The following is a 23304-nucleotide window of genomic DNA, read 5'->3' as shown; positions in this document are numbered from 1 at the left end:
CAACAGCATGTGAAACTGATTGTCAATCAGTTTTCCTAAGTGGACAGTTTGATTTCACAGAAGTTTGATTTACTTGGAGTTATATTGTGTTGTTTAAGTGTTCCCTTTATTTTTTTGAGCAGTGTATTTATGAAACAATTTAAGTAAAAATGTGTGGAGTTCGGATTTATCGCAGGACTGTTAGATTAGTGTAACACACTGACAGCTTGGGGTATGTTGACTCACCATTGTCTCATAAACTGAACTGTCAAGTGTAGATTCTCCAGTGATATTTTCATATGGTAAGTTCGAGGATAGGGACAGTCTTAGTGGCTTCCTCTGGATCCTGAGATACAAAGAAACACACATCAATTAAAAGAAGATAAAAATGATTTGGACCTCATCCAAAAAAACCCCAACAGTAGTGGGTCAAAAGGTACTGTTTTTGTGAGCAAACTCTTGCAGAGATGTGTGTAAGTGCATGAAGAACATGACCTGACATGCTTTAACTGAAAAACTATAGAGTTATAGCTAGAGTTCAAATTCCTATGACCAATGATTATCTTCCCCAAAACTCCAATTCAGGTATAAAAGAGAAGTGTATGTTTGCTCTCTACACCAGTTTGTGAGGCCTCACTCTGGTCTTCTCGTCAACACTGTACTAAAATCCATGACACTAATCCATTGCAGCCGGTGTTTCAGCTAAATATATTTTCATTTGCTTCTTTTTCAGTTCATCTCTGTGAGACAGAAGTTGCCCAAATCTCCTCTTTTGTCATAGAGATCAGAAATTTAGGTTGTTAAAGATCACATGCACACTGCATGAGTCTTGAGAGATATTCCACAAGAGGTTGTTTAAAATCCCACTTTTTTTCTTTTTTCCTCAGGAGAGGCTATGGTATTACAATGCTGGAAATAAGTGCTTATTTCAAAAAGTGTTAAGATTACATTGTGTGCTGATATATTTTACTTCTTTTCTCCATTCATGATGTAATTTATTATGTTGTTTTTTATTCTCTGTGAAAATGATGCTCAAATTTGGATAGTGTTACAAGTAATAATATTTATAAAAAAATAAAAAAAATAAAAATAAGATAAAAAAAATATTTGATAAGATAGTGAATAAAATTTTTTTTTAATCATTGCACCAGTATTTTCTCCACTATTGAACTAATTTGGACATACTTTGAGAAGTAAAGATAGATCCCAATGATGAGGATGAGGAAGAAGATGATGGAGATGAAGACCGCCAATGCTACTTGGGCTCCTTCCATCCTTACGTCTGCAGTAGATACTGTTGGAGAAAAAAAAGGGCCATTTAGATCAAGAGCGTTTATCTTTATTTACAGCATTTTGATCATGAATTTCTGATGCACACTCAATACAACTGATGTCAAGATGGAACTACTACTTAAACTCTAGGAAGCACTGATGTGGTCTTTAATCTGAGGTTCTGTTCATTTTTATTTCTGAGGCTGCTAAGGAACTCCTCCTCTGAACCGAAGAGCACTCTTAATCTTCTTTTACTGGGGCAGTCCTCATGCAAGCTAGAGCCCTTTTAGTTTTTGAATTTGTTTGTTAGGTTGTTGATATTTTTCTTGAGTGATGGGCCTCCATTTCTTGAAATGACAATGGATTTTGTTTCTCTTTAATTGCTTTAATATGGACTCACACACTGATTGATTCAATTTTATAATTCTGACAGGTTAACTGGAACCCAACCAAGTGATGACCTTGCAAAGCTGATTGTAATATTACCAAAAGTTTGCAAAACAACTAGCAAGGCAAACAGTCACTATTTTAAGAAAGTTACATGACGATAAATGACAAACTGTAAATCCATATATGTTTATTCTATAGTTTAATGTTTTTAGTTTTATTATACAGTCTAAAATTTACAAAACCCTTTAATTAGTAAGTCTGCTTATATTTTTGACTGCTATTGTACATTTCTCCCACACGCATTTAGTTGAATTTCACCCCAGTTAGCTTCATAACTGAAACTGAAATAACTGAAAACTTAACATGTAGGAGATAGGCTTTCTTTTTGGAAGTTGTTCTTTTAGCAAAGGAAATATTGGTGGCACAAATTCTCCAGTCCTCAAAAGAACTCATTGTGTGCAGGTAGAATCAGAGACATTATAGAAGGACTTTGGTCTTTGTAGGGAAACTTACCGCCTACTCTGTGCTTATCATACTCTGCTGGGTGGGCTGAGAATAGAGAGAGAATACATGGAAACAAACAGTGCAAAAGAAAGTAAGAAAACACTTGAAGAAACCAAAGGTCTCTTAAAACCAGTTTAATGATTCAATTTCATTTAAAATACCAGCTGATGCAATCTGTTGGCTGCGATGAAAGTTTGACAGAATAAATCTCCTCGACTTGATTAAACAGCAGGAATGTCTTAAAGGCATAAAGGCCTGGATGACCTCTAATTTCCTGCTTCTAAATTCAGATAAAACTGAAGTTCTTGTGCTCTGCCCCACAAATCTTAGAAACATGGTGTCTAACCAGATACTTACTCTGGATGGCATTACTTTGGTAACACTGAGAAATCTTGGAGTCATTTTTGACCAGGATATGTCCTTCAATGCACATATTAAACAAATACAGTTCCAGTCAAAAGTTTGACTGGTACTGTATGTAGGACCGCTTTCTTGCATATGCGCAATATTTCTAAAATTAGAAACATCCTTTCTCAGAGTGATGCTGAAAAGCTAATTCATGCATTTATTACTTCTAGGCTGGACTACTGTAATTCATTATTATCAGGCTGTCCTAAAAGCTCCCCAAGAAGCCTTCAGCTGATCCAAAATGCTGCAGCTAGAGTACTGACAGGGACTAGAAAGAGAGAGCATATCTCGCCCATACTGTCTTCTCTTCATTGGCTCCCTGTTAAATCCAGAATGGAATTTAAAATCCTTCTTCTCACATACAAGGTCTTGAATAATCAGGCCCTATCTTATCTCAAAGACCTCATAGTACCATATCACCCCAACAGAGCACTTCACTCTCAGACTGCTGGCTTACTTGTGGTTCCTAGGATACTTAAGAGTAGAATGGGAGGCAGAGCCTTCAGCTTTCAGGCCCCTCTTCTGTGGGACCAGCTTGGATTTGGGAGACTACTTTTAAGATTAAGCTTAAAGCTTACCTTTTTGATCGAACTTATAGTTAGGGCTGGATAACTATAACAATCCCTTATTTAGGCCTAGGCTGCTGCTGGGGTTTCCATGATGAGTATTTCTTTTTAATTCACATCTTTTTACTCTGTTTATACTCCACTCTGCATTTAATCATTAGTTATTATTAATCTCTGGCTCTCTTCCACAGCATGTCTTTTGTCCTGTGTCTCTCCCCTCAGCCCCAACCAGTTGTGACATATGACCGCCCCTCTCTGAGCCTGGTTCTGCTGGAGGATTCTTTCTGTTAAAAGGAAGTTTTTCCTTCCCACTGTCGCCAAGTGCTGCTCATAGCGGGTTGTTTTGATTGTTGGGTTTTCTCTGTAATTACTGTATAGTCTTTACTTTACAATATAAAATGCCTTGGGCAACTGTTTTAGTGCTATATAAATAAAACTGAATTGAATTGAACTGATGACATGAGAAACCAAATGTGCAACTACAGTCTGACTCATTGAGACTTTTTGCAAGCACAGGGAACACACTTTGTTAAAAAGGGATTGGTGCAATTATATTATCATTTTAACAGTGTTGTGGACTGTTCTGAATTGAGTTCCATTTATAAATGAATCTATTAGCTCACAATTGACCTAGTTGGTATGTTAGTTAACTTTATTACAGCCAACTAAGCAACCAAGTTAGGTGCCTTGATGTTTTCAGTTAAATTACTTAAGAAATAAATATTATTCATTGATAATAGTTACCAGTTTTTCAGTGCCTGGGTTGCCTGCAGTGCATTTGGATTTTATAAAGTCTAAATTAAGGTAAAATTAAAAAAACTACTGAAGTGCATGTTGATGCACCAAGCTATTGCATGACTCCTTGTTACAATATTGTAAATTAAAAAAAAAAAAACAGTACAGGCAGAACACAAAATTAGGTGTGTAACTACAACTATAACATCAGACACTACAGTACATTTGTATAGTAAGCACTAACAAAGCCAAATGAAATTTAAACAGTTAAATTGAAACCGACCAACTCCATTTTTCCAACAGATCGAAGTTATTTCTTCAGGAAATACTAAGTAAACACAGATGTTACTAATCAAAATTAATGAAGGTTCTGTTCTAGGTAAGTGCCTTTTTTAATGGGATTAGTAACACCTGTGTTTACCTGCAGTTTCATATCAACATGGCTTTGGTGAAATACATTTGTGTCACAGTGTAACAAGTGCACTGTCATATTTAGGCTGGCAGGCAGGATACAAGAGATAGGATTTAAACTTTAAGGTAGCTGATGATTCTTCCAAATAACCAAAATATAACAAACACAGGGATCAGAACAAAAACAGAACAGGAAATTCCAAAACCCAAGAAGCAGCTCTGGGGGTTGGCCCAGTCACGGGGACCAGCAAAAGAGGCAAAACAGTTCAGGGGGTCGACCTGGGATGAAACAATGTGGAGACAACAGCTCTGGGAGCTGGCTTGCCCGGCCATGGGGAAACACAAGGGAGAGCCCAGTGATGAAGTCGAAATGACTCTGGGGCCCGGCCCAGTGGCCAATGGTGGAGACAGAAGAACTCTGGGGGCCAGCTGGGTGACATTGTCGGAGGCAAAGGGTCGGAGTCAGGGTGCTCAGTCTCTGGGGATGGCCTGAGTGGAGCAACAGTCTCGGGGAAAGCAGGCAGTGAAGCACCAAGAGTCTCACATGCACTAGCAGTCACTGGGGGTAAGCAGAATAATGCTCTGGAACTATAGGCTGGCTGACACACAATAAAAGTCTCTGACTGTGCAGGCTGAGGTTTATGAATAGCAGTCTTTGTTTTGGCTGGCTCAGCAACATATAAGAGTCTCGGGATGGATTTGCTCACATGCACCATAAACAGGTTCAGGATGACAATAAACAGTTTCGAAATGAGGCACACTATGAGCAGTCTCTGTTTTCCCATGTTGACAAACACAAAACTCAGTCTTTGTCTTATCAGGTTGAGCAACAGAACATACATTCTTTGAAGAGTCCAGCTTAGCAGCATAGATAACACTTTCTGAGGAGGCCAGTCGATGATCTCAGAGGGAGCTGGCTCGGAAACATAATTAATAGTCTCTGAGATGTACAATAGTTGTCTGGCCGAGCTGTGCACCTAGTCTCAGGGAAGGGTGGTTCAGATACACTAATGAAATTTCACCATTTGCCAGTTCTAACTCACACCATGAAATTTTATTTTTTGCCGGCTCCAACTTTGCACGGGACAGGCGGTCTGATCTCCAGCAAGCCGAACTCTAGCGGTGTCAAAGCAGATGTGCAAGGCGATGACTATGTCGAGGCCAAGAAGCTGAGAAATAGAGTGTTGGTACGTCCAAGTGTACGGTCCAGAAGGGCAAATGACAGTTGGTCAGAGGTGATGATAACCTTGGGCTAATGATCCTGTTTCTGCTGTTGAGAGCCACGCTTCCTAGTGTGGGAAGCAGTGGCTGTGGAAGTGATGAGCTGACTGAAGGTCAGAGCCCTGAACAATCTTGGAAATCCGATCAAACTCTCCATTCTGCTCCACATCTAACAGGACGGCAGTGCCCACTGGGTCCACTATGACTTCTGTCATATTTAGGCTGTGTGGCAGGCAGAGTGTGGACCCAGGTCCAGGATGTGGGAGACAGTAAAGGTAAAGCTAAAGGTAGCTTTAATGCTGCTGATTCTTCCAAACAACCAAAATATAACAAAGCAGGACTAAAGTCAGGAATCCAAAACTCAGAGGCTAAGGGAAAACAAAGGACAAGGGAGCACACAACTATCAAGAAGGACGCAACAAAGAAATGAAGAAAATTGAGGGCTTAAATATACACACAAGGTACTTAGGGGAGACAGCTGGGGAGAACAGGTGAACTGAATCTAACTAATGAGACAAGGGAAGCAAAACTGAACACAAAGCACACTAGACAAGAGACTAGCAAAAAAACAAAAAACACGAAACAGGAAATGAATAAATATACCAGACATAAACGCAGACTTGACATGAAGAACACAGGAAAACTAGGAATTAAGAACTCAGATAAGTAAATCAAGAAAGTCTGAGGATATAAACAAAGAAACAACCAGAAATTACTAAACAGAAAAACAAACTCAAAACTAAAATCTGAAAAAAACCCACAATAAACTAAGAATCAAACAGAGACATTAACAGAGTTTGACAATGCAAAACAGAAAACACTGGGTCACAGACCCAGGATCATGACATGCACAGGTAAAGGTGCTCACAGATTTGGAAGAACAGACTATTTTAACATTTTAACTATTTTTGTAAGGAAAATTTTGTTTACTGAAATGTCATTTGTCTTGGAATTATCATTCTGGTACAAAATGCAACTTAAATGCTTGTAGCAAACCTTTTTCTGTGCTGAAAATGTCAGATATAGTGTACCGTTTGGAATCAGGCACCAAATCAGTCCATTATTTTGTGAGTACACAGCAGCTGGGCTGTGCAACCTCTGAGACTCCACTAGTAAAAGCAAATTACAGATGCATGTCTTCACTAGAGCCCTGAGGGGTCTCTCCTGCATTGTGGTTGTTTGTCTAACATGTCCTTACTGCACTCTGTCTCCCTGAGTTGCCTTGATCAAACAGCAGGCTCAAGGTAAAGGCCGCTCTTTTGTTATTTTAGCCTCTAGACTGGAACAACCTTCTTCAAAGTGTCAGGACAAAAAACAAAAATCAATTTGAAAAAAGACAATTCTTTTTCCTCTATGGCCTTTCACCACAACTGATGCGTTTTTCTGCTTTTCTGAAACGTGCTTTGTTTTGCTTTTATCTTTTATGTCTTTCAGTCTTAACTTTTTTAAGGGTTTGACACTGTCATGGTAATATTTTTTCCAGATCATGTTGCAATTCAAGGCTCATTAATACATTTTTGTGCTTTTACTAACATAAAGGTTTCAAGATATGCAAACTAGGCAGGCGACTGTAGCTGGACTTTATACATGATTTAAAAAAGTCACACTCTACTGATGCTGTGACAATGCAGGGGATGAAAATAAATCTTACACAGTACTGTGCAAAAGTCTTGAGTCACCCCCACATTTCTTTATATTTGGCTCCCAATGAACCAGACTTCCCTGTATTTTTTGAGCAATGGTTCTCCAGGCTTTCTGAAGACATTTCAAAGTTTTTTTCTTTGGACACTGGACATTTTGTCTACGCATAATAGGGAACTTAGTAAAGAAACAATTTTAAATTGTATCTTTACACACTTTGTTGAACAAATCATGTGTTTATGCAACAGTAGCAGCCTGTTGCATAAACACATGATTTGTTCCCATTTCTTTAATTGAATCTACAAAAAATGCCAAAGACAGTTTGACAGGCATAAAGTAGTATTTTTACATGCTGATGCCTATTTGAACCAAAACGTTCAAATTGGGCTTATCAGAGAGTATTGCATGCTGAATCAAAATCTCACTGTACTTTCCTGGGTTCATAATTTTATCAATTTTGACAGGATCCCCACATCACAGCCCAAAGCATAACTGAACCACCATCATGTTTTACAGATAGTTGCAAATGCTCACTGTTGTACCTCTCTGCTGATGACACTTTGAACCAAAAATCTAAAATTTGGACTCATCACTCCATAACAATAAAGCATTTCAATCAATAAGGAATTGTTGCCACTGCCCAATTCTTGTGTAATTTAGCAATAATAATACGTTTTATTTGTGGGCGCCTTTCAGGACACTCAAGGTCACCTTACAAGAATAAAACAATAGCATAAAAAATCAACACAAGATACATAATAAAACAACAATAAACAAATATAACAGTAAAATATACATCTGTTAAACCAGGGAGTAAAATTCCAATAGCCGACATAGGTTCTGAAGGCTTGTTTGAATAGGTGAGTTTTTAATTGGGATTTGAAATGGGATAAGTTATCAATGCCCTTCAAGGATAGGGGAAGTGAGTTCCTGAGATGGGCAGCCAAATATCAAAATGCCCTGCACCCCATTGTAGAAAGACCGATGGAAGGTACAGTGAGGAGCATGGAAGAGGAAGAACGAAGTGAGGGTACGGGAGCATAAGAATGAATGAGGTTGGCGATATAAGGGGGGTGCAAGGTTATCGAGGGATTTGCAGGTAAGTAGGAGAATCTTGTATTGAATATGCTGGTTTATGGGGAGCCAGCGAAGTTCTTGAAGAATGGGAGTAATGCGTTGGGTAGCGGGAGTTCTGGTGATGAGCAGAGTTTTGAACCAATTGAAGTTTGCGGAGAAGTTTGAGAGGTAGACCAGAGAGGAGTGAGTTACAATAATCAATTCGTGAAGTAACCAGGGCATGGACAAGGACAGCCGTGCTAGCCTTAGTAAGGGAAGGGCGAAGGCGGTTTATGTTGCGTAGGTGAAAGTATGCGGACCGAGTAATGTTATTAATATGGGCCTCATAAGAAAGTGTGCTATCTAGGATAAAATCTAAGCTCTTTGCTTGGGAAGAGACAGGAACAGTGAAATTATCAATAGTGAGAGTAAATTGGTTAGATTTGGCCAGTGTAGACCTTGTGCCAACCAGCAAGATTTCTGTTTATTTAATTTAAGCAAATTTTGTGAAAACCAAGATTTTATTTCCAGAAGACAGTCAGAGAGGGAGGACGGGGGTAGAGCTGCAGTCGGCTTAGATGAGATATAGAGCTGGGTGTCATCAGCGTAACAGTGAAGATGAATACCATGTTTTCTAAATATATGTCCTAGTGGTAAGAGATAGATAATAAAAAGGAAGGGACCAACAACAAAACCTTAGGGAACACCAGAGGAGACTGGAGTAGTAGATGACTTGTAATTTTTAAACTGAACAAAGTGGGTACGGCCAGAGAGATAGGACTGAAACCAGGTGAGTGGGGTATGTGTAAAACCTATAGAAGCTAGTCTGTAAAGGAGAATGGAATGAGAAATGGTATCAAAGGCTGCACTAAGATCAAGGAGGATGAGTACGGTAATAAGTCTGGAGTCAGCTGCCATTACCAACAGATCATTGGTGATTTTAACCAAAGCTGTCTCTGTGCTATGCATGGGACAAAAACCTGACTGTAGTTCTTCGAAGAGATTATTATCGGAAAGATAAACGTAGACCTGATCAGCCACGGTTCGTTCAAAAATTTTGGAGATAAAAGGCAAATTAGAGATAGGTCAAAAGTTATTCAGAGTACTGGGATCAGTACAAAACAACTCTTCTCGACAGAATTCACTGTCTCCCTGGTAAAGACAATTTTTTGGCCTTGAGGAGTTGGAATGAGAAAAAGAAACAGTTTGAGTTTGAACAGGAGCAAGCTCATTTAAGATGGCCTGAAGCGCACTACTGTAGTGGGAAAAGAGTTCATCAGGGAAGGAAAAATTGGGAGACAGTGAATTCTGTCGAGAAGAGTTGTTTTGTCAAATTTCTTAATATTCCCGAAGGAGATGGAATGAGGAGAGTCAGTGGTGAAAGCTGGTACGTTGATGTTGAAAGATATTAGTTTATTGTTCATCTGCCGCTGATAGCTTTTCAAGGACACACTGCACAACATGCTGAGATGTGCCAAGTTTTTAGCTAATAGCTCTTTGAGATTCACCTTCTTGGTGCAAAAATACTATTTTATGCCTGCCAAACTGTATTATCTTTGGTGTTTTTGGAAAATTTGGTTAAAGAAGTGGGGACAGTGTTTATGTGGCAGACTGAGTCACAAAGTCTCTAAAGACTGGTTCTTTGCTAAGTTTTCTGTGTAGACGCAACACTCATCTATCCCTTGAGTTGGTTGCCTTTTTATGCTTGAATGATTGAGAGGTCAGTGTAAATGCCTTAACAAACAAACAAAAAATTCCACTGTAAATGGTCAGTTACATAGAAAAGACTGAAAATTACTGAAAAAACAGCCAATGTCCAAAGAAAAACCAGGTGAACTATTGCTCAAGACCACTTAAAAAAACAAGAAAGTCTGAGTCCTTGAAAACTAAATATACACTGCTCAAAAAATAAAAATAAAATAAAGGAGCACTTTGGAAATACATCAGATCTCAATCAGAAAGAAATCATGTTGGATATCTATACTGATGTGGACTGGGTAATGTGTTAGGAATGAAAGGATGCCACATCATTTGATGGAAATGAAAATTATCAGTCTGCAGAGGGCTGAATTCAAAGACAACCTGAAAATCAATGTGAAAAAATAGAAGAAGAAAGAAAAAAAGAGCTTTATTTGTCACATACATATACATGCAGTGAGATTCATTCTCTGCATTTAACCCATCACACACATGGAGTATGTAGTACACACAGCACGGAGCAGGGGGCAGCCAAAGGGCGCCGGGGGAGCAACCTGGGGGGGTGGGCTTGCTCAGGGACCCACAGTGATGCCAGCCCGAGGATTTGAACCAGTGTCCTCTCAGTGATGAACCCTGTTCTTCTCCCCTAGGCCACCACTCCAGGCAGCAGCTTGATAGTTCATTTTGCTGAAATTTGCTGAAATTTCATTGCAGCAACTCAAAATGGTACTCAGTAGTTTGTATGATATCCACATGTTTGTATGAATGCCTGACAACGTCAGGGCATGCTCATAATGAAACCATGGATGGCGTCCTGGGGAATCTCTTTCCAGGTCTGGGCCAGGGCATCACTGAGCTCCTGGACAGTCCGAGGTTCAATGTCCCAAAGATATTCTATTGGATCTAGGCAGGGCAAATGTGGGGGCTAGTCAGTAGTATCAGTTCCTTCATCCTCCAGGAACTGCCTGCATACTCTCATTACATGAGACCAGGTATTGTCATACATCAGGAAAAAACCAGGACCCATGGATATGCCTCTTCAGACCATCACTGACCCACCACCAAACCAGTCATACTGAACAATGTTACAGGCAGCACAGTGTTCTCCATGGCTTCTCCAGACCCTTTCATGTCTAACACATGTGCTCAGGGTGAACCTGCTGTCATCTGTGAGAAGCACAGAGTGCCAATGGACCTGCCAATTCTGTTATTCTATGGCAAATGCCAATCAGACTCCACGGAGTGAGCACAGAGCTGATTAGAGGACGTCGGGTTTCTGATTGTTTGGTCAAAGACATTCACACCAGTGGCCTGCAGGAGGTCATTTTGTAGCTCTGTCAGTGCTCATCCTGTTCCTCTTTAAACAAAGGAGCAGATACCAGTCCTGCTGATGGGTTAAGGACCTTCTATGGCCCAGTCTAGCTCTCTTAAAGTAACTACCTGTCTCCTGGAATCTCCTCCATGCTCTTGAGACTGTGCTGGGAGACACAGCACATCTTCTGGCAATGGCACATATTGATATGCCACCCAGGAGGAGTTGGACTACCTGTTGGGCAACCTCTGTAGGGTCCAAGTGTTACCTCATGCTACCAGCAGTGACACTGACCCTAGCCAAATGCAAAAGTAGTGAAAAAACAGAAAAGATGAGAAGGGAAAAATGTCAATGGCCTCCACCTGTAAAACCATTCCTGTTTTGGGGGGTTGTCTCATTGTTGGCCCTCTAGTGCACCTGTTGTTAATTTCATTAAAACCAGCAGGCATCTTATTACCTTCTGCAAAACTGTTTTGCCCTAATTTGGAGGCCTGAAGTCCTCCATGTTTTTTATTCTCCATTTCAGATAAATTTATATCAGGTGAGAGGATAATAAAAAGTGATTGTTTCTTCTTATTGCAGATTTACAAATATTGGCAATCTCAGAATAAAACAATTTGCCAAAGCAAGCAAAGTGCCTCAGGGGATCAAAACCCCATGACTTCAGGATCCCATAAAAGCTAATCTAACCATAACTTACTTTTAAGAATTTAAATACTGTAGTCAGCACAACATTCATGTATATATTTACAATCCTGTTCTGGTTATAAAGAGGGCTGTAAAAAGGGTACTTAAATTTCACAATGATATATATATATATATATATATATATATATATATATATATATATATATATATATATATATATATATATATATATATATATATATATATATATATATATATATATATATGCAAGCTGGTGTTTGAATTCCATCATTAAATATTCAGACACCAGATCATTACATTGAAAATTAAACTTTCATTTATTTTTGTATACAATTTTTTATACATTTTGAATTTGATTTAAAGTGGAATGTAAAATTCCAAACATAATCTCTCATAATCTCTTCCAAATATAAAAATTGACTTGATAATTTAGAAAAAATTCAAGCTGCAATTTCATACCTTTGCAGACAGGTGGTAGCCCACTCCACTGGGATGGGTGCCCAGGGACACAGTGGAGAACAGGTTCACCCAACAGCTGATGGCCAGTCTGGCAGGAATAGTGCAGGGTCTCTCCAACCTGGAAGTGGAGCTTGTTGGAGCTGGGGATACCATAGGTAGGGGTTCCTGGATGATTGCAGGGTTCAAAGGTCTCAGCTGGAGGGAAAGTCGGGGAAAAATATGGTCAACTGCTAAATCAGCTAAATCAGCTAATAACTGTGCAATTAATCAGTTGTCATCAATTGTTGCTGTTAATATTTTTAACAGAATGCCATGTTTTAATAAGTGGGAGAGCTGGAGAGCAATCTTGTCTAGATTGTGATTAAATTACATCAGTTATCAACAATCTGCAGAGAAACACTATCTATTTTTATAATAGAATTTCTGTTAGTTTTAAGATGTTCAGTAGTAACTAAGAAATGTCAAAATCATGAAATTCCCTGAACACTGTAACAGGCATGAGAAGATGAACAATAGTTCAAATAAGGGTCAATCATGAGTATCGTTAAAAACAGAACACCGGATCCCTGCAATGAGGGTGTCAGATGACTCAGTCACTGTGTGGGTGTTATTTTACTATGTGGGTTGGGTGGATTTTTCCCACTTGTTGAAGAACAGATTACTAAAAACTATTACAAAGTCTTTCTGAGTGATCACTTTTATCCTATGATAAAAGATTTCTGTCCTGATGAGAGTGTTCTCTTCCAGGATGACAGTGCCACAGGACACAAGGTCTCAATAAATGGATTAATTATGATGAAAATTATGTGAATCATAGCTTATATCTTTCATATTCACCAGATCCAATTGAACACCTATTAGAGATTTTAGTCTGGTTACCTGTCAGACTTGTGGGTTATAAACAGGGCTGTAAATAGCTGTAAAGTTTCTTGAATTGCTGTAAAAGTACAGTGAACCTGCCATTTTCCACAACTAGGACACCAGTTGTGGAAAAATGGATAGTAATAGACTGATACAGATGATGATAACTGAGATAATTTCAGCAATGATGAGTCTACATGAAAGGCCTGCACACCAGCTTTAAATTAGTAAGCAGGACTAAAACTTTCCTTTTTATAAAGCTTATAGTTGGGGCTGGATCAGTTGACCCTGAACCCACCCTAGTCTGCAATAGGCTTAGGCTGAGCGGGGCTTCCCATGATGCAGTGAGCATTTCCTCTTCTTCCCTCATACCTTTTCACTCTCCATATATTTATACACCACTATTAGATTTACTCATTAGTAATTATTAAACTCTGGCTCTCTCTCTAATGGTGTACCTTTTGTCGTGTCTCCCTCTGCTCTTTTCTCTTTCCCCACACTGCCAACTGGTCATGGTAGCGGGCTGCCCCTCCCTGAGCCTGGCTGTGCTGGAGGTTTCTTCCTGTTAAAAGGAAGTTCTTTCTCCCCACTGTTGCCAAGGGCTTGTTCATAGGGGGTCAGGCTGAGTATTTTCTTTTTCTTCTAATATTGCCTTGAGGCAACTGTTGTTGTTAACTGCCACTGTATAAATAAACTGAATTGAACCTAATGTATTAAAGGTGACAAATCTAAATGTAGGGTGTTTAACTGGTGTACAAAGCCTGCATTTGTCTTGTTTGATTGAAAGCAGCCAAAGGGCTATGTCTGTATTTTTTTCACTAACAGCAGTTAGAGGGGTGTGTTCCTGCATTTGTTTAAATGAGTACACATTATTACAAAGGTGGCATACACCATACTAGCAGATTGTATATAAAAGATGTGTGGCCATGATACAGCTGAGCAGTCCATGACCCCTGTATGGTGCAAGGACCCAGGGCTACTCAGGATGTAGCAATTCCTAAGAAGTAATATTCACAATCACCTGTTAACACAAAGCCTCTGTTGTAGAGGCGGGAGAAGGCACTGGCATGATGCCTGCCTCCAGGATACCTTACACCAACATCAAAGAAGGAACATTTGCAGGATCCCTGAATTGTTACACTGCTTCTCATTTGCACCTTGAGGCTTGCAGTTGGAGATTTGAGTGGTCTCCCATAATTTTTAGAGCCTCTGAAATATAGATGGTAACTGGAGCAGCTCTGGCTTTGTGTGTGTAACCTCAGAGACAGCCCGTCAGACACTGCACCCTATTTTTTTTTTTTTTTACAACAGAACAACAAAGAAGGGATTTAGCTGTCAGATGGAATTTCTGTAACACAGATACTTTCAAACGATTCAAAGCTTTTCTACCGTGATGGCTTTTCATCCAGCTGAGAATTTGCTTTTCCTTCATCACGGAGCATCCCTCAATTTGTCCTGATGCATATTCAATAATCCAGGTAAGGAAATCTCTCAAGTCTCAACTGACTGCAGGTTCCACCAACCTTTTAAACAGTAAAGTTGAAACTAACACCACTGCCTAACAATGAGCTACAAACTCATTTGCATGATTGCTTATATGCAAATTGTCATGAGTATTGATTGGTTACCTTGTAAGGACTAATCACTACTATTGACAGAGAGTTGGGGAATGGCTGCAATCACACCTGTCCTGGAGGAATGCTGGGTTCTTTCATATCTTACAGATCTTGTAGTACAATATTATCCCAATGGAGCCTTTTGCTCTCAGAGTGCATGGTTTCTTGTGTTTCCTAATATTTCCAAAAACAAAAATAGGATGGGAGGCAGAGCCATTAGCTGTGAAGGCTGACACCCTCTATGCTCTTACTTTTAGACTTTTCTTTCTGATAAAACTTACAATTTATTTATAAAATTATAAGCCTAGGCCGCAGTGGGACTTCCCATGATGCACCGAGCACCTCTCACGTTCTATTGATACCCTACTACTGCATGTCATTAACCTTTTGATTTTTTTCTGTAGTTTTTGCTTTGCCTTCTGTCTTGTTGGTCTGCATGTTTCTGATGTGTTCAGTCAGAGGTTTCTTCCTGTTAAAGGGAGCTTGTTGCTCAAGGGAGAATTAATGGTTTTCTCTGTGCTGATCCTTATAATGTGCTCTATAATGGTGTGTTTTAATGATAAATTGAAAATAAGCTAAAATCTGAGGCGGAGAAAATTTAATCTTTAATCTGAATTTTCTGTTTAAGTGTTTCCATCTTGGTTAATTTATTGATATTTACACAATATAAATAATATTAAGAGACAGACATCAGGGCTCATATTTATAGATTTACACTCGAAATATCCAGAGTGAGAGAGTGGAATTTCTCAGTTAGGAATTAAAAGGGCATTTAGAATACCAGATCATATGTCAGCAGCAATAATGGAAATATTATGGTCACTAACTTGGGTGGGGGGGGAGAACAAAGAGAGGAACTAAAGACACAGAAAGCCACATGAACAGCAACAACTAAATCAAAAAGGAAGTAAATGAGAGAAAGAACAAACTTCCAAACTAGGAAGACACAGAAGGCGCACTGATACGGACACACTCAGGAAGAAAATGAGGTGAAAATAAAAAATAGGAGTTGTCAGTGATGTTTTGGCTGCATGAGAGGAATGTAGTCAATATTTGGGAGGTAGTTTAGTGTTTATGCTATAGCAAGCAAAGAGCTTCTACAATAGAATTAGGCCACTGACACCAAAACCTTTAATTCAGAAGCAGGTTAATTAACTTTAATGTTAGTAGCTCTTCAAGGGAGAAAAAATTGTGTCATATATTAGCACCAAAGTCTACTGGCCCCTTGATGATACACTATTAAGTGCTGCCCAGTCGAAGAAAACTCCTATAAAAGCGAAAGGATTTGGCATATATCAAGATGAGCATCAGATACAAGTAGAGCCTATAAAAAGGGATTTTCATAAATCATTTGAAACTCTCTGAATATATTTTTCTCTCATTAAAAGTGGCACAAGTACAATGGCTTTATACAGACCCATAAAAGAGAGAGTGTGCACGTGAAGCTCAAACCCGACTCAGTACTTTCACTTTGGTGTGGCTGTGGCTCAGGAGGTAGATACAGCAGCAGGTCATCTACTAATAGGAAGGTTGGTAGTTTGATCCCTGGCTGCTCCAGTCTGCATGCCAGAGTATGTTTGGGCAGGATATTGAACCCAGAGTTGCACCCGATGTGTTCATCGGAGTGTGAACATTAGATAGATGATGTAGATTTAGAAAAAGTGCTTGTATCAGTGTGTGTGTGACTGGCTGAATGCAAATGTGTTGTATAAAGTGCTTTAGTAGAAAAGTGCTCTATAAGAATGAGTCCATTTAACACACCTTTACACACAAGAAAAACCACCACAGTTTCATGCATTTATAGTAATTGTTAAAAGAGAAGGAAAACTTTGGTACATACGCAGGCATCTAGGCAGCTTCTGGCTCCACCTGGGGCCCAAGGATCCCCGGTTGAAGCAGGTAAGCAGGCTGTTTCCAGACAGAGTGAAGCTCTTGTCACAAATATACTGGACGGTTGAACCCACGGTGAAATAGGTACCCGACAGCACCCGCCTGCTGTGCTCCACCTTTCCAGGGTCAGCACAAGACACCACTGGGAGGACAAAGATACAAAGAAGAACAGTCATTATGGAGCAGCAGTTTTTGCCCTCTAATCTTCTCCCTATTTTGTCTCACCCAGACAGAGATACATTACTCTAACTTCATTCCCAGTTGATCTATAATGGTTGTGACAAGAAAAGCTAAAGGTAAGTGTATCAATGGTGAATCAAGTATGTGTGTGAAAAAAACAAGGTGAACATGATGAAGTATGGCCTAACATTTCTTTTACTAGGTATACAGAATTGTGTGGGAGGCAGCCCTTTAAACACAAGGAGAGACAGTTCAAAGGACAGAACCATACCTTTAGAGTCAGACACAATCATATTAAATATTTTGTGGAAAATCCTTTGCAATCAGTGACGCTCGCAAGTTTTGAATCTGCAGACATGGACAGAGTCTTTTTCTCTATTTGCAAATTTGCACTACATGATAGACTGCACTGCAGGCTCTTGCTTGTTGTGGTATCTCTTTGTCTGTAGGCTGGTCCCTGAATCACTGTAACGTGTCGAGGAGGAAAATGTGACCAAGGTACAAATTAACCAAAATTACCACGTAGCAGTGGTGTTCCATCAGGACAAGCAAGGCACAGACTTCAATTAAAACATATTAAAGTGAATGTTCTCTCATCCTTTCATCTCAAACAGTGTTCTGCCATAGCTTGTCTTCTTAAATTTGTCTTTTGGGGGTGGAAGCACCGTCTCTGCTTGCCTTTATGTAAAAGTCACCACTGCCACTTTGTGGTTGCATCAGAGGCATTATAAGAGAGAGACGTGGCACTCTGAGAGCAGAAATCTGTGGGAAAACTCCCCAACAGAAAATATTCACATTTGTCCCACTTTCCAAAAACTACTAAACAGCAGAATGTAAACTGTATGAGCTAATCATGGCAGATGTATCTACTCATTGTCATAGTATTAGGTAAGCACACTTAAGACTTACTGACATTTTAACTATAAATTTTATAATGTATGTGACTTGGAGTCTGAAGTGCTTTAAGTGGTCAGGAAGACTAGAAAAGCACTATATAAATGCGAGAACATTACATTATTGTTTGAACTAACATGCCATCTGTTCATTTGCCTTTTTTTGATTATTATTTTTTATTGTTCATTTGCTATAGCGGAATAAGCCAAAGACATTGGTTGTGTCACCACCAGGACTGCACTGAGATGGTAATGAAACCTTAACATAATGTAAAATTATGCATGCAAGAATTATAACTTGCATAGAAAGAGAAGCATTTTACACCATTATTTTTAGACAAATTGGCTAATGAGATTTCACTGATAATTTTAAACATGCAGCTTTTATATGCTACTGACCACTGACATTCATGCTGTAGCTCTCCATCCATTTATGCATACAGATACAGTATTATGCAAAAGGCCTCTTGACAACCACCCATCCACTGAGACCATTTCTGAAGAGGCTTTGGCAAACAGTAGATGGATCAACTGTCAGGTCTCTGGTGAATTCTTTTCTTTCTGAAGAACAAAACTTTCAGATACTGCTCATCTGCTATAGAACGTTTTTTTTTTTTTTTTGTTCCACCACCCCTTCAATCCTCTCCACATGTCCAATTTCTTTAAATTTTTAAAAACTATTTTGGCCAATTATTCTTTGGTAATAACCTTGTTTATGCAAAAACAAATTATGTGTTTCCACAACAGGCTGATAGCAACAGATACAATTTAAAATTGGTTCTTTGCTAATTTGTCTTTTTATGCTTGAAATATTCATAAGTCAGTACAAAGTGGCTTAACAAACAAAAAGAACACTGAAAATGGTCAGGTTCAACAACAGGACTGAAAATTAAGCCAAAGAGGGGTGGCTCAAGACTTTTGCACAGTGCTGTAGATGCTTTAAAATAACTACCCAAATAATTAACTAGATATGTTAACAAGAAGGCTGCCACATGGGAAAAAAGTTTAATACTAACCAGCCATATTATCAAGTTCAAGTAATTTTATGTGTACCCAAAGGTAAATTTGTTTTGCAGTGTCATCTCATAAAAATATTAAAACATATGATTAAAAACATATAATGTAAGGGCACAACATGTTTGAAAACAACATCATAAAAGATATAAAACATGATAAGAACATAAAACACAGCGTGGGGTTAAGATTTGTTAAAACTTATGGCCGTAGGGACAAAACTGCTTTTAAACGGACTGATTCTTATATAGAGCTTTTCTACTCGAGCACTCAAAGCACTTTATACAACATGCCTCGTTCACACAGATTCATGAAAGCACTTCTTTCTATCTAACATTCACACTCTGACGGTTGCATCAGAGAGCAACATCTTGCTTGAGGATACTTTGGCATGCAGACTGGAGCAGCCAGGGATTGAACCACCAACCTTCTAATTAGAGGGTGACCTGCGCTACCTCCTGAGCTACAGCCTCCCCTAACACTTGGTTTGGTTTGGGGAATTTTATATCTGCATCCTGACAGGAAAAGCTGGAACTCCCAGTGCATTGGGTGAGAAGTGTCCTTTAAGATTAATCCAGATCTGGTACCTATCAGAGACAAAGACTCTGGCTTTAAATGCAACTCTCCCATCAGCTTACTGAACCACTTCACTGTTTGGTTCAAGTAATTCTTATTTTTAGAAGACAGATTACCAAATCAGGATGCCAAGCAGAAGGATAAAACCGATTTACAGGGTCAGCAGTGTTTTGAAAATATTAAAAGATGTTTTCTGAGGCTATGCAGATGCTGGTTCCCTTTTATGTATACAGCTTCTACTGTCTGACCCTTTATAAGCGTAGGTCCTGTGCCTGAGGAAGTTTCCTAAAATCAATTAACACAAACATCTCAAAATCCAAGGAAATCTGCATGAAGGAAGTGTCTTGAAAGAGTGGACCATGGGAAATTTAATTTTCCATCAGCAGACTGACAATAACAGAGTCATTCACATACTTTAAAATGAATCTGCCCTCCCTGCTGCTACGACAGGTTTGTGTAAAGAATGAACAGGAGAGGTGACAGAACACATCCTTGTGGGGAGCCAGTGGAGGAACAGACCTGATCAGACAGATCACTCTCATTCTCTGTGTTCTGTTTATTAAGAAATCTAAAATCCAGCCCACAAGATTAAAACTTAGATTAAAATGTTGTGAAAGCCTCTGTGTGAGAATGTGGGGTTGAATGGAGAGATCAATGAATGGTGCAATGGGTCTAAAATCATTCAAGGTTTTTGGACAACTGATCTTGGGAACAGAGACGACTACAGCATCCTTCCAACATTTGGGGACATGCTGAGTCTGTAAAGACGTATTAAAAATATAACAAAATATTGGGCAAATAATGTCTCCTGGGTGCCTCTTGGGTGAGGTGTTCCAGGCATGTTCTACCAGGAGGAGGCCCCGGGGCAGACCCAGGACACACTGGAGACATCATGTCTCTCGGCTGGCCTGGGTGTTTTATAGTCCTGTTTGGCTTTTAAAATGTTTATTTTCAGCTCCTTAGCGGCTGTGTGCAAAGCAGGGCCAGAACCAGACTTAAAAGCATGTGTCTTAGTTTGTATACTTGATTTCACAGATTTTGTAACCCAGAGTTTGTTATTGGGGAAAATTCTGACTTTCTTGTGTGGTATGATCATGTCTCTGCAGAAGACCACATGAGAACACATTACATCTACTAATTCATCTAAATCCCCATCACATGTCTCTATAAGGATATTCCAGTCTGTGCAGTCATGGCAGTCTTGTAGACACTGTATGGACAGTTTTTAAAGTCCTTCGTTTGGACTTTTCCCTTCTTCAGAACTGATCTGTATGAGGGTAGAAGGTGGACACAGTTGTGGTTTCCATTTCCAGAGGAGGTAAGAAGAAAGATATATATACCTCCTTCACTGACCCATAATAGAGGATGAGAGTCTTATCCCACCTTGTGGGACATGTTACATATTGGGCAAAGTTAGGAAGTGTCTTTTTAAGGGAAACATTCTATAAATTGGTAAAAATTCTCTCAGGCGCATATTAATTATATTTGTTATTTATCTCTGGTAATGTTCACCCAAATCCTGGGCCTGCTTCAGATAACCCCACTATATCTAATTTGTCATTTAGTGACTTCTGTGATCATAAATCTTTGGGTTTTTACATGTAAACATCTGTATTCTGTTAAACTGTAGGCACTTTAATAATTTAAAAATATTTATACATATTTCTAACCCTGATGTCTTAGCTATCTCTGAATCCTGGCTTAAGAAAAGTAACACGGATCTTGATATCTTGATACCAGGCTACAATGTATTTCATCAGGACAGAGCCTCCAGGGGAGGTGGTGCAGCTATGTGTGTTAAAGACCATCTGCATCGCACTGTTGCTCTTTCTAAGTCAGTCCCTAAGCAATCTGAATTACTGGTGATGAAGCTTAAACTCTCAACAAGTTTCTTTCCATCTGTTGCTGTCTGCTACAGAACACCCTCTGCCTCAGCCCCTTTACTAACAGCCCTCAGTGAACTCTAGCACCACTTATCTCCTCTGAATTTGTTCTTTTGGGTGATCTAAAATTGATTAAAAAAAAAAAACACAGAAGATCGACCTCCCAGACTTAGTTCAGCAGCAATCTGATGCTCTAAAACTCTCCCAAATTATATCTGAGCCTACCAGACCTAACCCCAAATCTCTCTCATCCTCCACACTCTCATTCTCACTAACACTCTGTCTAATTACTGGATTTTTCTGGAGTTTTCAACCTCTTCTGGAGTTTTCAACCAAATGAGTGATCATTGCACTATTGCATATATACACTCTGGCTTCTCTGTTAAACAATCACCAGTGATTGTGACCAAGTGCCCTCTGAAGAAACTTGATATGCAGGCCTTTCCCCTAGATGTTGCAGCAGTGCCTTGGGACACAATCAATTCTATCTACTTCTTAGATGATGCCTGGTTCTATTTTAAGAATACATTCAGTCTAATCATCAAAAAATATGCCCCCATGAAAAGACTTAGGACTAAAAATTGTTACAATCCCTGGTTCTCCCACAACTTGGCAGAGCTTATCCATCAAAAAACACCCTTTGGCGAAAAGCTTGCTCCTCTCAATCTCCTGTTGCCTGGCTTACCTTCAAGCAGTGTAGGAATATAACCACACAGGTGATCAGGAATTCCAAAATTTCCCACCTTAAGGAGAAATTCACCACCTGTGGCTCTGTTGTCAAGTCCATGGAAAACAAACTTACTTCTCCCCACCTGCAATCTCTATGGTTTCAACAACATTGTTATTATTGATAAGCCTCGCATGGCTTCGCTCCTCAACCATCACTTTGTTAATTCAACCAAAACTTTTACTATTCCAGACCCAGTCACCGCTTTGTCTTTCCCTTCTGGCAATACTGGTTTGTCCTTCAAATCCTTCTTTACTTCAGAAGTGCTGGATAAACTCATAAAAACAACACCCAAAGAAATCTGCTGGATTTCATGGACTTGACCCCATGTTCTTAAAAGCATCAGCTCACATCATTGCTGTTCCCCATCACAAGAATATTGAACCTGTCTCTACAGCTCTCTGTCTTCCCTTCTGACTGGAAATTGGCTATGATCTTTCCCTTCTTCAACGGTGGCTCAGACCCCAGCTGCCATTGGCCATTTCCAATTTTACCATGCTTAGCCAAACTCCTGGAGAGGCTGGTTTACAAACAGCTAAGCCACTTCCTTGTTTCAAACGATACCCTTCAATCTGCTTTTTGTGCTGGACATGGATGTATGACTGCTATCATGAAAGTCCTTGATGTTGTTATTACAGCATTAGACAGCAAACAGATCTGCACAACTGCGATAGTAAGATCCTCTTATGTCAGCTTTCCAGCATTGGTCCGTGCACCACCTGCTGTGGCTGGTTTGCCAGCTATCTAGCTGATCGTGTCCAGCAACTGAAAACGGAAAGCATTTTGTCAGAGCCATTAACCAATTCCAAAGGTGTGCCTCAGGGCTCCATCTTGGGACCAACCTTGTTCTCCATCTACATTAATGATGTTTTATTTTATCTTTATTTAAACCTTTATTTAACCAGGCAAACAGATTAAGAACAATTTCTTATTTACAACTGTAGCCTGGCAAAAGGCAAAGCCTTTTGAGGGGAAGGGAATAGAGAGAATCAAACAGTACAGAACAATGAATTACAAAATAGTACACAACAAATGACAATCATAAAATCACATTAACGACACTAAGTAAAACATCTACAAACATCCTTAAGAACATTTTTTCAAATGGCTCTTAAAAATGGGAACTGAAACAAACGTAGTTATTTTCATTGTTTTCTGAAGCAAGTTCCAGTCATTCGGAGCAGCGTTTTTCTATTCTAACTGAGCACTCAAAGTGCTTATACAACATGTTTGCACTCATCTATTCACACCCATTCGTGCAAACACTTCCATCTATAGCTAAGCTAAGTGACTTACTGTCTACCATTCACACTCCAGAGGTTGCGTCGGAGAGCAACTTGGGG

The 23304-nt window shown here is 39.4% G+C and overlaps 1 protein-coding gene across 1 annotated transcript in view; it reads right to left on the bottom strand.

Annotated features, from left to right (window-relative positions):
* The window catches only part of sez6b (seizure related 6 homolog b), a 298710-nt gene that overhangs the window by 5369 nt on the left and 270037 nt on the right, over nt 1-23304 (bottom strand). Inside the window, exons 12-16 of the mRNA XM_030745381.1 lie at nt 16639-16830; nt 12322-12516; nt 2155-2190; nt 1165-1273; nt 226-325 (exon numbers count right to left, since the gene is read on the bottom strand). Coding sequence (XP_030601241.1) covers nt 226-325; nt 1165-1273; nt 2155-2190; nt 12322-12516; nt 16639-16830 — 632 coding nt within the window. The remainder of the gene's footprint in view (nt 1-225; nt 326-1164; nt 1274-2154; nt 2191-12321; nt 12517-16638; nt 16831-23304) is intronic.

Source organism: Archocentrus centrarchus, chromosome 13 (genome assembly GCF_007364275.1).
Source record: "Archocentrus centrarchus isolate MPI-CPG fArcCen1 chromosome 13, fArcCen1, whole genome shotgun sequence".
Taxonomy (NCBI): domain Eukaryota; kingdom Metazoa; phylum Chordata; class Actinopteri; order Cichliformes; family Cichlidae; genus Archocentrus; species Archocentrus centrarchus.
Note: the sequence above shows the minus strand (reverse complement) of the source record. Positions and strands in the feature narration are given on the sequence as shown.